This window comes from Pipistrellus kuhlii, unplaced genomic scaffold, assembly GCF_014108245.1.
Source record: "Pipistrellus kuhlii isolate mPipKuh1 unplaced genomic scaffold, mPipKuh1.p scaffold_m20_p_7, whole genome shotgun sequence".
Taxonomy (NCBI): domain Eukaryota; kingdom Metazoa; phylum Chordata; class Mammalia; order Chiroptera; family Vespertilionidae; genus Pipistrellus; species Pipistrellus kuhlii.
In genome coordinates this window covers 30,511,115-30,524,688 of record NW_023425573.1, presented here as the reverse complement: position 1 = coordinate 30,524,688, position 13,574 = coordinate 30,511,115, and the positions used below count along the sequence as shown (strand labels likewise).

The window sequence follows — 13,574 nt, the reverse complement described above, 5'->3', positions numbered from 1 at the left end:
CTTTGCAGGACATTTGGGAGACAGAAATGCATTGTGAGCCCCACCCATCTCTGGATGCTGTCACTGTCCCTACACTAATTTGTCTTTGTTTCATGAAAAATGTGTAAACATCACACAGATTTTCTGATGAACAATTTGGAATGCTTTGGTTCAACGCAATAACCCTGCAGTTGTGTTAGCAGCCCCGTGACCCCACGGGCATCGTCAAAGGGTGCCCTGGCTCCAGACCACGCAGCAGCACTGTGGGAGCCTGGATGATGTCCCCTAGAGCAGCACGCCTCAACATGTGGGGGCCTCCAGGGCTTGGTCAGTGGGGGGTCTGATTCCACAGGTCTGGGAAGGGCCTAGAGCAGGAGGTGGTGCGGCCTGAATCTGATCTATTTCTTTGGGACTCTGCCCTTGGGCTCCCATCAGCTGCTCCATCTGCAGAGTCTGGGCTGCTCTGAGGACAGGGAGCCCTTAGAGGATGGTCAGGAGTGGAACTGCACTGGCCATCCCACCCTCACCACTGGGCTATACTACCTCAATTCTGGAGGAGAACAAAGGGAGGAGGGGCAGAGCGGGCCAGAACTGCACACCTGGGCTCCTCCATGAAGGCATGGCCTCACTGGTTCTGCCCACCCACCTGCCCCACCCCAGAGAGCCCACAGATCACCATGGCATTGGGGAGGCTCACTCCAGACACCCTGCAGCTGGCAGACCCAGATGGAATTAGGGGCGCTCAGAGCCTTGGTCCCATGAGTACCATGCCATTGAGCCTAGCTGTGTGCCGTTGAAGCGCCACATGGCATGCATGATCTCCTAGAGGGTGCAGGGCACCTGCCCAGCCCCACTACTCTGCCCACCAGGCCACAGAGCTCGGAACCCCTGCTCCCCGCACAGCCTGCCTTGACCATCAGGATAAGCTGCCCAGAGGTTTCCTTCCTTCCCTTCTGTTTCCTCCACCCTCTGCACACTATCCTTTGCTCTTCCAGGATTAGGAAGAACTCCTTTGCCCCCACCCCAGGCCCCCAGCCTTCTCACCCGCCTGGCACCGGCGTCCTGTGTAGCCAGCTTGGCAGCGGCAGGAGAAGTCTGTGCCCAGGTCCTCGCAGGTACCCCCATTCACACAGGGGCTCCGGAAGCAGGGGGAGGGGGCTGTAAGGTCACAGGGGCCACTATTACCATCACTTCCCCCCACTGGCTCCTGGGCTGCACAGAGATGTCCCTTCTGTGCTGCTCTGCCTATCCCCCCCACCCCCGCCTTGGCCAGCCATGAGGGATGTGTTTTCTGTCTCTAGCTGGCCTGCATCCACCTTACCTATCTCACAGTGCCGCCCAGAGAAGCCTGGGGGACAGTCACACTTGTATTTGCCGATGTAGTGGAAGCAGGTGCCACCATTGTGACAGGGGCCGGAGGCGCATGAGTCTGGCTTCCCTGGGAGCAGAGGGCACTGTTGGGGTCAGGTGCCATATACCCACCACCTCTGCCCCTTCCCTGGTCCCCAGATGTCCCAAAGCAGATGTGGTGGTGGGTTGGGGGTGGTTCCCACCCCCATTCCTAGCCGATCCCAGCCGGCAAGGGCCGCACCGATCTCACAGTGCCTCCCGGTGAAGCGGTAAGGGCAGTTGCAATGGTACTCGCCGCCTGCTTCCTTGCAGGTGCCCCCGTTCCGGCAGGGGCCTGAGCTGCACAGGCGTGGCCGGACTGTGGAAGGAAGGCAGAGAGAGGGAGGCAGGTAAACAAGGGCTCACAACACCCCACCCATGTCTTCTCAGTCCTCAGGCCCTGGCCTGCTTCTCAGCCCCAAGTGTGACTGTCCCCCTGGCAGCAGCAGGGGCCAAGCCAGTCTGTAGATTCCCTCTCCACCGCGGGACCTCTGCCCCAGGCCTTTCAAACTGCATGGAGGGGACCATCCAGGGTGGACGCTGGTCAGTAGTTAGGGAAGAACAGTTACACTCTCAAGTGGCTGTGTAGTTGACATTCTCTAAGTTGGATTAGATTTAACAAAATCCTAATGAATGTCCCTCAAATCAATGATTCTAAAAGCAGGAAACAAGCCTATTCTGAGGAAAGCAGTGATGACCAGGAGGACACAGACCAGATCCAGGAACCCCTGAACCATTGGAAGGGGAGCCGCAGGCCCATGGGGCCAGGTGCCCAGGACGACCAATGCCCTGACAGATACCCTCGGGGAGGGGGAGGAGCCAGGCCACTGGCGCTGTCCGGGGTGCTGACACCCACCTTTCTCACAGTGCCTGCCATGGAACCCACGTGGGCACTCGCATGTGTAGGAGTCGTCCTGGGCCTCACAGGAGCCTCCGTTGAAGCAGGGGTCGGAGTCACAGGGTGAGGGCAGTGCTGTGGGGTCAGAGGGCAGCCCTGTTGCATTCTGGGCAAGAGGCTGGCAAGGCTACCCTGACACCCTGGCTGGGACCAAGGCCCCTAAAATATTATATACGTTGCTGGGTCTTGATTCCTCATTCAGCCTCGAAAGCCCCTCGCTGGAATTTCTTTTATCCTCGATTTTCCCAGAATTCAGCCTCCCTCTTCTAGGAGCTGGGATTGAGCTCACCAACACCATCATCACACATTGTGGTGGGGGTGGTGGGGTTTAATCACGTGCTGCATTAGGCACCTGTTGACATGTTAGCAGCTAAGCTAGAGGCTTGGGAAGACGCTGCATGGCATCTGTATGTGGTCAGGTGCCCTTTGGCTGTCAGCCTGCTGCAGGGAAGATGGTGTTAGAGGTCTGCCGACTGGGTGGTGGTGCACCCACAGGTCCTCTGGTGCGCTGCAGGGAAGCCACCGCTTTCCTCCCAACCCTTCCCCCTCCCCCCGTTTGTGGGCGCCAACCCAGCCTTCAGGCCTGTCCATGCCCTCCACCCCTCTCACAGTGGCTGATGTTGTGGTCAGTGTGGCAGACGCACAGGTAGCTCCCGCTGTACTCCATGCAGTAGCCGCCATCGGGGCACTGGGTGTTCATGTTGCAGGGCGTGGCTGTGACTTCTGCGGGGGGAGGAAGAAGCCCTATCGCAGGTCTTCCTAGGGACCTGGTGTTCTTAACAAGGGCGGGGCAGTGCAAGACCCCGTGACCCCACCAGGGAGACCAGGTTCAGGCACTTTTATTGCCAGCTCCCTCCTGGGGTGGTGGTGGTGGTAGGGTCACAGAAACACAGGTGGAGGGTCTGGCCTTGTGGATCCTGGTCCTGGCTGAAGCCGCCTTCAAACTCTGGTTTGGAGGATAGTCAGGGACAGGCAAGGTGTCCCTGGCTCAACTCTGGGTACCTACCAAATTCGCAGAGGAGCCCAAAGAAGCCCAGGGGGCACTGGCAGAGGGTGGTATTGCCCGCGAGACATCTGCCGCCATTTCGGCACTCACAGTCATCAGGGGTTCCTGCCATGGAGAGAGGAAGGAGCCTCCGATGTGGGGGTGCTAGAGGGCGCAGCCCTTTCCTGACCCTGCCCTGCTCCTGGAGACCTTTCCGTAAGAGCTGCCGTGTATACCCCCACACGCTCACACATTCTCTATCCTGCTGTTTGCATGCACACCCCACGGGAGGCCCCAGCCCGGCCGCACGCACTGTCCCTGCAGTCGAGGCCCATGAAGCCTTCGGGGCACTCGCACACATAGCCCTCATCTGCGTCGACACAGGTGCCCCCGTTCTGGCAAGGGGCCGAGAGGCATGGGTCAGGCACTGGCTGGCTTCCTGCAAGAAAGACAGTGGTCACCAGAGCAGCAGCACACATTGGGGTTTCAATCTCTGTTCCCAGTGCCAAACACAGTTTAAGCCCGAGGCTTATTTCCTAGGAGCTAATTTCCAGCTGCCCCTTCCCCGAGAGCCCCTCTTTGGAGCAGAATGAGAAGCAAGGGTAAGAAGGGCCCACAGTGGGCACCAAAGGCCTCCAAATGGTTCTGCTTGAGCATCTCTTAATAAATAAAATACTGGGATTTTCCTGATACCTTTCTGATGTTGATTCTAGTTTAATTTTGCTGTGGTCAGAGAACACAATCCCTTTGAATTTATTGAGCCTCATTTTATGGTGGCAGGATGGTCCGTCATGGTGAGTGCTCCCTGAGCACTGAGAAGAATGTGCGTCTGGATGCCCATCAGGCCAGGCGCCCGATAGTGCTGGGCAGGACCATCCTTGTCAACTTCGTCCCCGTGTCCTGAGCTGCCGGTGTGTTCTGACCTCTCCACTGACAATGATCTGTTTCTCCTAGTGGTTCTGTTAGCTTCTGCTTCATGTATCTTGATTCTTATTAATAGTATATTTAAAATTGTTGATTCTCTTGGCAGTTTCTCTCCCTGCCATTATGATAGGTTTCTCTTTTGTCCCTGGCGGGTTTCTCGTACTACAGAGAAGCCAGGCCAGATTCCCGGGATGAGTAATGGCCAACCCCTTCCTCTACATTTCTTCCATGTTCAGTTTCTTCAGATAGTTTCAGGATTGATGGTTAAGTTAATCCATAGTAAAGCTGACTTTCGCTGGCAGTGTACTTCCCTGAGTTGTAACTGGTGTAGATCTGTGTGGCCACGACACCCCGTCCACGCTTTTCAGGGTCACAGATGTGCCCGGTCCACCCCACATGCAACGGAAGGACCTGGCAATGCTTTATTCCCTTCACTCAGAGGTCAGTAAACTGTGGCCCACAGGGTTTCCCTCGCCTGGTACGGGGTCCGGGGCACAGGCGGTATGTTAAAAAGTCAGTGCTCTCCCTGACAGGGGTCACCCATGCCTGCATGTAATCAGGAGACCAGGCCAAGAGGAGAACTGATTTGCTCGGTCTCTCACAGCACGTGGGTGGCGCAGCCAAGACCAGTTTCCCCGCAGAGACTTGGGACAGGCCAGTGTAGGGGACAGGCCAATGTAGGGGACAGGGGTGGGGCTAAGCCACATGGTGATGGGAAGAGGCCAGTGACCCCGAAAGCACTATCACCTTTGGGGGGTTACATGGCCATTACCTGCCTCACAGCGTGGTCCCTCGAAGGGCCCTGTGCACAGACAGGTGAAGTTCCCCACAAGGTCGACACATGAGGCTCCGTTCAGGCAGGGGCTGGAGCCGCATTCGTCCACGTCTGTGGGGAGCGGAGATAGGAGCTGGGCTTCCAGCCAGTCTTTGACCACAGCTCCACATTTAGTCAGGAGTAGCCCCTCCCTTCCTGGCCCTGCCCCACCCCTCTCTGGCCCAGTCCCCCTCGTCTCCCTCCTCCCCACCTTCCCGGAGTGCGGGCCACTCACCTGTCTCACAGGTGTTGCCCGTGTAGCCCACTGGGCACTCGCACACCGCGGAGCCGCTGACCACCTGGCACCGGCCGCCATTCACACACCCTTTGGTGTCACATGGAGATTGTGCTACAGGTGCAGAGGGTGGAAGGCCGTTGGAGTCCTGGCTGCAGTGCCCCTGGGGCCTGTCAGATGGTGGGGGTCCTGACCAGGGCATTCCTCATCCCCCGGCTGCTGAGAGCTCATCTGCTGAAGGCTGCTGAATAGAGTTTCTTCCAGCAGAAGGTGTGTGTGCTGGATGGGGGCTTGGCTGAGCTGACTCAGAGCCGGACTCTGGGGCACTGGCTGAGAGATTCTTTCCAGCCAGGTGGGGGGATGCAGCCTGTGATGGAGACTTAAAGGGTGTGCAGCACCCTTGGGTACAGAAGGGGGCCTCAGTGGTCCTGGGGGGTTGACATGTTGCTGCAGGGACATTGTGTGAAGGCACTCAGTCCCCAGTCAGAGTGGGAGTGAGCAGGTGCAGCCCACCTCTGTCCACCCTCCCTTCTGACTCCCTGCTGGTCACTGACAGCAGATCCCGGGTTTGGGAGACATTGCCTTTTCCCAGCTGCATTACCTGTCTCCTAGCAACTCAATACAAGGACCAGGTACATCCTGGATGAATGAGCAGCCCTCTCTAGAGTGGGGGGAGGGAGGAAAGGAAGGAGAGGGCCCCACCCCCCAGGTGTGGAGGTGCTTTGGTGGCTAAAATCGTGGGCAGCATAGATGGGAGCTCAGCTCTGAGCCAGCCTATGACCACTCAAACCCAGGGGTGTCTCAAGAAGGACCCCAACCCATACCTGGGCTGTGGGAGCTCTGGGGGTTGGAGAGAAACAGCCTCTATTTCTGCCAGTGCAGATGGGGTTCAGGGTTCCAGGGTACAGGCAGGAAGAAGCTAGGGAGTGTTGGCTCCTTCCCACATCCCCACATTCCCTTCAAGTCGGTCGTGGGGTGAGAGTGCTTGATGGCTCCTACCACACCCAGGCCCTGCCACCAGTCCGGCTCTGCCTGGGCCCAGTCTGGAACGGGGCACTGGCCTGTTCCAAGGCCTCTCCCTGGTCTAAACACTGGGGCTCCGGAGGCCCAGTGCTATGGTCAGTGCTCCTTTCATGGACGCCCCGGCCTCTCTGGTGGCCCTTGCCTGGTGCCAAGCCCTCTGTGGCATGGTTGACCCGACAGTTCCCCCAGGTTGCCCACCACTCCTTGACCGGAAAGGACCACTCGACTACCCTGCAGCCTGCGGAACTTGGGAGCCCAGGTGGTTGCCTCTCACCTGACTCACAGGTGGGTCCCCCGAAGCCAGCTGCGCACTGGCAGCTGAAGCTGTTGATGCCGTGTGTGCAGGTCCCTCCATTCTGACAGGGGTGGGAAGCACACTCATTCACGTCTGAAAAACAGGTGGGCTGGGCCTCAGTGGAGGAACCAGGGTGGGAGGATCTGCCACTCCTGGGAGGAGCCGGGAGGGGACAGCAACCTGGCCTTCCTGGGCCTCACCCTGGGGCAGTGGCTCAGAGGCCAGGAAGCCACTGTGTTTGGTAGCCCCCGTGGTGCCCCACACTCATACCCCCCACCACAGGGACAGAGACCCTTGACCTTGGGCACTTGGGGCCACTGGCTGCACTTCCAGGGGTCCCTCAGAGCCCAGTGCCGCCCAGTGGGTGGTGCCCTCAGTGAACTCACCCAGTTGGCACCTCCTCCCTGTGAAGCCGGAGAGGCAGGAGCAGGTGTAGGAGGGGTTGCCCGTGACGCAGTCGTCAATGCACTTCCCACCGTTGAGGCAGGGGCGCAGAGCCAGGCACACAGAGGCTGCGGACACAGGAGGAGCAGAGCAGTCATCCCTCCCTCCTCCCAGACCTGAAGTTTCCATCTCCAAGGAATGGCTGTGTCGCCCTCTAGCGGCAAAACGCCCAGGTCTGCGCAAGGGTGCCCAGTGCCACTGATGTCTGTCTGTCCTCTGCCTGTTTCCGTGGGTGTTGTTTCCAAAGCCGGTGGAGGGCAGGCCTTAGAACCCCACAGCACCTTCTTATTCCATTAATCCATCAGCTTCCAAACTTGTCTGAGGGACTAAGAAAACAGGGACCTGAGGACTCGCAGCAAATATGGAGAGATGCCAGTGCTCCCGTGGACAAGGGGGATCCCTGTGTGGAAACCACAGGTGGTGAGGGGCGCCCCTCAGACCCTCTGGCAGCTGCAGTCTGGTCCCAGCGCTGCCCAGACAGCTACATAATTCGGGCACCCTGTGTGCAGAACCAGGTCTGTGCTCAGAGATGTTGAAACTGGTGTTTCTGGCCAGGCTGGGGGTGCCTCCTAGGGTCCCTTAGGGCCACCCAGCGCTGCCCCCGCCCAGCCTTCTAGGAAAGGCAGCATGTAGAGTTCTCTGGAGGATCAAGGCTGCTGGCATCTGCGGTTAACCAGCACAGATTGGCGCGTCTTGCCGTAACTCAAGTTACCGAGGGCTCCAGAGAGCTGGCATAGTATCAAGGGAAGGAGGGGGGCACTCCGGGAAGCACCCTGTGGCCCAGAACGCCATCAAGGCTGTAGGACCGCACCTTCCATCACTTCACTACGTGTTGCTCAGTCTGCGTTTCGGCTACACGGTTGTAGGTGGCAGCTGACTGCCCGAGCCCTTCTCTGGACCAGCCTTGCTCAGGAGCTAGGGTTCCCGGTGCAGACGTGCCGCCTCTCAGGTGTGAACGGACCCTCCCTTCCTGGGAAAGCTGATGCGTGTGACTCCAGCACTGACCCACACTGGCTCCATCTCCTGGGCTTGCAGTGTGGGCGGGTCCTCTCCCACAGCCCTGCTCCCAGGGCCCTCTGTGCAGCTAGTTTGGAGGGCCCAGCGTGCCTGCTCCACCTGTTCCCCCCAGAGGCCTGGGACAGAGAAGGAGGCATCTCTACAAAGGAAAGGGGTCCACAAAGGACTGTGGGCCCTCTTCTGAGGACCCCCCCATTCCTCAGGGTCCCAGCCTGCAGCCTCTGCAGAGGAGTATGGACCTGCCCACACCCACACCCATTCCTTACTCTTCAACCACAACCCAACCCCCTGAGCCACCACTGACCAGAGCCCCCCGGGGGGTGCAGGAGAGCTTGGCTCTTAGGTGCCCTGCTTGCTATTCTGGAGGAGGGAGAGAAAACATTGGCACCTGGTGCCATGAGCCCTTCACCCCCTAAGCTTAGTCTCTCGACTGGGGGCTATTGGGTGCTCCAGTAAGTGGGCAGGCTCAGATTCCGAGGTCTCTCTCAGTGGCTACCATCCCCAGTAGTCTGTGAGTCTTTCTGCCCCACGCATTGTCATGGATGGGGGCTCAGTGTCTGTCCCTCATACACTCACACCCTACCCAGCCCTGGCCCTGGGGTGCATGCCTGCCTCCTTGGGGGAGCTCTCACTCATTTTATGTTAGGGGGAGCAGCCCTTCCCATTGGCTTGGGTCTCTATGGGTTAGAGGTGAGTTGGGGGTGCTGGGAGGGACCAGGATCAGCCTCAGAATGACCAGGCCTTGGCAGGGCTTATGATCAGCCCCTTTAGCCGGAGTGGCTGAGTCAACCACTGACACCATCCCTCTATTCATTAGTATGGTTTCAGGAGGGTCTGTGACTCGCCCAGTGCCACACACCCTTCTGCAGCCAGTCCGACTGTCCCCACCGGCCACGTGCTCCCCCCTGGGTTGGATCGTTCCTCCTCTGCAGTGTGTTCTGAGCCGGAAGGCGCCCTGGCTGTCAGGGACCCTTGGATGTCTCCCTCCCTGCGGGTAGATGGATGTCTGGGTTGTCAAAATCTGCAAGTCCCAGCAGAAAAGGTGAAATGGGGTGAACAGAACACCTGCTTCCCAGGTGATCTGGGGGACACAGGTGGCCCGGGACCCCCATCTCGGCCCAGGAAGGAGGCTGGGCTCCTTCCCTCTGCACTGCAAACCTTGGGCTCCAGCGGGACCCCCGGCTTGCGCACCGGAGGCTCGAAGGCGCGCCCCCCCCCCCCCCCCCCCCCCAGGCAGAGACAGGCTCTTGGGCCAGCGGGGCGGGACAGTAGCAGCAGTGGGCGGAGCCACACGCAGCCCTGGGTCTGGGGCGGAGCTGGCGCCCAAGTCCCCGCCCCGCCCCTCCAGCACCTCCCCCGCCCATAGGCCACACCCCTCCATAGACCACGCCCTCCAAAGGCCACTCCCCTCCCTAGGCCACGACCCTCCCGGCGCCCGAGCTGCTCGCTCGGTGCTCTTACTTGCATGGGCGCAGCCCCCCACGCGCACCTGGGCATCATCGATTCTGAACGCCCAGCGCCCGGGCACGCCCACGTTGGTGCTGGTCTCCACCTCCGCCATATCCGAGGTGCGCGAGCCTGGGATATTGAAGTAGCGCCGCCCATCTCCCGCGTTGAAGCCAGCCTGGGTGGGCGTGAGAGAGTGGGGGCAGGTGCGGGCTGGGACCGCAGGTCTCCCTAAAGGTCCCACCTCCTCCAGATGGGGCCCTGCCCCATCCACCATTCCTGCACACACTGTCAAGGTCAAAGAGCTTGTGTGGGAGACAGCCGGAGAGCTCTAAAGTTTAGAGGTATCCACCCCTTAACCCCAACATAGGGGTGTCGAACTCAATCAGAGAAGGGGCCAAAATCTAAAATCCAGCCTAAATCACGGGCCGAATGGTTTACTGAACAGTCATAAACTGTCATTATGATGGAAACGCAGCGGAGTGCAGTGATGACAGCGCGATGCGGCGTTTCCCGCAAGGCCTGGCGAGACGGATTTGGCCCGTGGGCCTTGTGTTTGACACGTTGTCCTTGCCAATGTCAGCAGCCTCCCAGGCAGGCCCCTAGCCAAGGACTGGGTTGGGCCTGGCACCCGCACGTCCCCTCCCTCCCAATGACTCACTGCTGGGTTCTGGGTCTCTCCTAGGGCCCAGTGGCAAGTGCAACCTCAGGGGAAGTAGATAGGGGTGCACAGCCAGAAGGCGACCAGCAAGCCCTGGGCACTGGCACTTGACCATGCCCCCCACACCTGGGATTTCCTGCTGGCCGAGGTCCTTGGGGCCACAGCCCTGCAAGACCTAGGGGCAGTCAGTGCATAGAGATCCCAGGACCTTCTTTCCCTGCTGCAGTGGCAGGCAGTGTGGTCAGGACAAAGGTCTTTGGCCAAAGATGTTTCTGTGGTTCTGGGCTGTGAGAGGCTTGGATCGCCTTACAGCAGCCTCTGCACACCATAGTGCACGTGGGGGTGGGGGATGGGGTGGGGGCGGGGAGAGGTCTGCCTGTTTCATCAGCTCATGACAGTGCTGGCAATGGCGAGCAGGAACCCCTACCTGGGCCGCGATGCCCCCCAGGCCAGAGGCGTCACCCCCGCTGCTGGCGTGTGTGCCTGTGGTCCAGGTGATGGACTCGTAGTTGAAGATGGTGAAAGAGAACTTGCCGTCGGTAATGAGCACAGTCTGGAACGTGTTGACCTGCCAAGGAGGGAGGCCTGAACAGGGTTCTGCCCCCCTCATCTCCGTTCCCAGGCCCTGCCCCATCCACTATTCCTGCACATACTGGACGTTTGGTCAGCCACAGGGCAGAACCTTGATGGCCTCGACCTCCAACCTCCACTGTGTTTCCAGTGCCTGAGGCCCTGGCAAAGGCCAGCCTGACCCCTCCCCCGTACTCTGCACAGGGGCTGTGGGGGCCCACCGATGCCCGGAGCAGACACTGTCCCCTGTGGGGGCCGGGGACACAGAGCATTCCTGCTCAATTGGTCAAATCCACATAACTGCCTTGAGGGAATAGGACAAAAACATAAAAAGAAAAGGGAAAGATGTGAGGAATCAAGGAAAAGCGTTTTTTAAATAATTAGGTTTTATGATTTTTATGGAATTCTATTCCAGAATGTTAGTGGATAGGGTACATATGAGATGCTATTTCAAATCGAGCAAAGAAAGGATCATGGGATAAAAAGGAAATTCTGAAAAACAATGAAATCAGAATTTTACCTTACTCATGAAAATAAAGCCTAAATCAAGTAAGGCTGCAAATGACACCGTCGCAGCACTGGGATAAATAATGGGGGACCGTGGAGAGCTTCTCAGGGAGGCTTAAGCAGGACTTATGTTATCACAAAAACCAGAGAGAGAGAGAGAGAGAGAGAGAGAGAGAGAGAGAGAGAGAGAGTGAGTTATACATTTGGCTACAAAAACTTCTGAATATCACAAAGTGCCATGAGTAGCAAACAGCAAAGTGAAAAATGTTTTTATAATATATGCAACAGGCAAGAATGTTTATATTCTTAATATAGATCTTCCACAGATCAATGAGAAAAAAGACCAAAAGATAACACAGGCTATGCTCAGATGCATGACAAGTAGAATACAACCAGCAGGTAACACAGGAATAGATCCAGCATCGCTAGGAATCAAAGGTGTGGAAGTTTGAAAAGGCAAGGAAGAAAAGCGGGAGGACTCCTGGCTGGGGTTCTGGGAACCGGGCACATCGATGTGGCATGTGAGAATGCATGGGCACATTTTTGTGGGGAGCATGAAATTCTGCAGGCAGTAATCTCCCTTTTAGAGGCTCATGCCAGGATAAACCTCAGTGGACTTGAGGTTGTGCATGCCCACCTCAGGGTACCCTGCTCTTGAGGCCTTGGGCCAAACGGCTCTGGGCCAGTGTGTGGACGTGGCAGTGACCAGAAACCATACGGTGTATAGGCATACTTTTTTTCATTGCATTTCATTTATGGCACTTTTAGAAATTGAAGGTTTGTGATGACCCTGCATTGAGCAAGTCTGTTGGTGCCATTTTCCAACAGCATTTGCTTACTTTGTGTCTCATTTTGGTAATTGTCACAATATTTCAGACTTTTCATCATTATGTTATCTGTAATGGTGAACTGTGATCAGTGATTCAATGTTACTATTGTAATTGTTTTGGGGCACCATGAACCACCCCTTTAAGACAAATCTGTGTTCTGACTGCTTCGCTCATCGTTCCCCTGTCTATGCCCCTTTCTTCAGGCTCCCTGTTCTCTGAAACACAACAATAGTGACGTTGGACCGATAAATAATCCCACAATGGCCTCTAGGTGTTCAAGTGAGAGGACCAGTCACGTGTCTCTCACTTTAAATCAAAAGCTAGACATGATTAAGCCTAATGAGGAAGGCATGTCGAAAGCTGAGACTGGCTTAAAGCCAGACCTTTTCCACCAAACAGCTAAGTTGTGATGCAAAGGAAACACTCTTGGAGGAACTTAAAAGTGGTATTCCAGTGAACACACAGTGATAAGCTAAACAGCCTTATTGTTTATGTGCAAAAAGTTTTAGTGGTCTGGATAGAAGATCAAGCCAGCCACAACATCCCCTTCAGCCAAAGCCAAGCCCAGATCAAGGCCCTAACTCTTCCCAATTCTATGAAGACTTGGGGGAACTGAGGGGACTGCAGAAGGAAAGTCTGAAGCTGTCTGAGGTTGATTCATGAGGTCAAAGGGAAGAAGCCATCTCTGTAACATCCAAGTACAAAGTGAAGCAGCAAGAGCTGATGTGGAAGATGTGGCAAGTTATTCAGATCTAGCTGAGATAATTAATGAAGGTGGCTACACTGAACAACATTTGTAATACAGATGAGACAGGCTCATATTGGAAGACACCACCTAGGACTTTCATAGCTGGGGAGAAGTCAATGCCTGGCTTCAATGCTTCAAGGACAGGCTGACTCTCCTGTTAGGGGATAATGCAGCTTGTCACCCAAGAGCTCTGATGGAAATGGACAATGAGACTAATGTTGTTTTCATGCCTGCTAACACAGCACCCATTCTATAGCCCCTGGATCAAGAAGTCATGTCAACTTTCAAGCCTTATTATTATTTAAGTCTTATTATTTTGTAAGACTATAGCTCACATAGATATGATTTCTCTGATAGACCTGGGCAAAGTAAATTGGAAACTTTCTGGAAAGGATTCACTACTCTAGAAGCTATTAAGGACATTCATGGAAATAGATCAACAAAACAACTTAACAGGAGTTTGGCAAAAGGTGGTTCCAGCCCTCATGGAAGACTCTGAGGGGTTCAAGACGTCAGTGAGGAGTAACTGCAGATGTGGTGGAAATAGCAAGATACTAGAATTAACAGTAGAGTCTGAATTACTGCAACCTCATGATCAAATTTGAATGGATGAAGAGTTGATTTTTACAGATGAGCAAAGACAGTAGTTTTTTGAGCTGGAATTCACTCCTGGTGAAGATGCTGTGAAGACTGTTGAGGTGACAACAAGGGATTTAAAATATCACATACACTTAGCTGACAGGGGTCGAGAGCACTGACCACAGTTTTGAAAGGAGTCTGTGGGTAAAATGTTTATAGCACTATGAGAA

The 13,574-nt window shown here is 56.2% G+C and overlaps 1 protein-coding gene across 3 annotated transcripts in view; it reads right to left on the bottom strand.

Annotated features, from left to right (window-relative positions):
- SNED1 (sushi, nidogen and EGF like domains 1) overlaps positions 1-13,574 on the bottom strand; it is a 50,386-nt gene that overhangs the window by 23,261 nt on the left and 13,551 nt on the right. For all 3 annotated transcript variants that reach the window (XM_045575718.1, XM_045575719.1, XM_045575720.1), the window contains exons 3-15: positions 10,538-10,678; positions 9,465-9,627; positions 6,929-7,054; positions 6,522-6,635; positions 5,225-5,338; positions 4,948-5,061; positions 3,565-3,690; positions 3,273-3,377; positions 2,876-2,989; positions 2,225-2,341; positions 1,571-1,687; positions 1,301-1,417; positions 1,024-1,137 (exon numbers count right to left, since the gene is read on the bottom strand). In XM_045575718.1, coding sequence (XP_045431674.1) covers positions 1,024-1,137; positions 1,301-1,417; positions 1,571-1,687; positions 2,225-2,341; positions 2,876-2,989; positions 3,273-3,377; positions 3,565-3,690; positions 4,948-5,061; positions 5,225-5,338; positions 6,522-6,635; positions 6,929-7,054; positions 9,465-9,627; positions 10,538-10,678 — 1,582 coding nt within the window. The remainder of the gene's footprint in view (positions 1-1,023; positions 1,138-1,300; positions 1,418-1,570; positions 1,688-2,224; positions 2,342-2,875; positions 2,990-3,272; positions 3,378-3,564; positions 3,691-4,947; positions 5,062-5,224; positions 5,339-6,521; positions 6,636-6,928; positions 7,055-9,464; positions 9,628-10,537; positions 10,679-13,574) is intronic.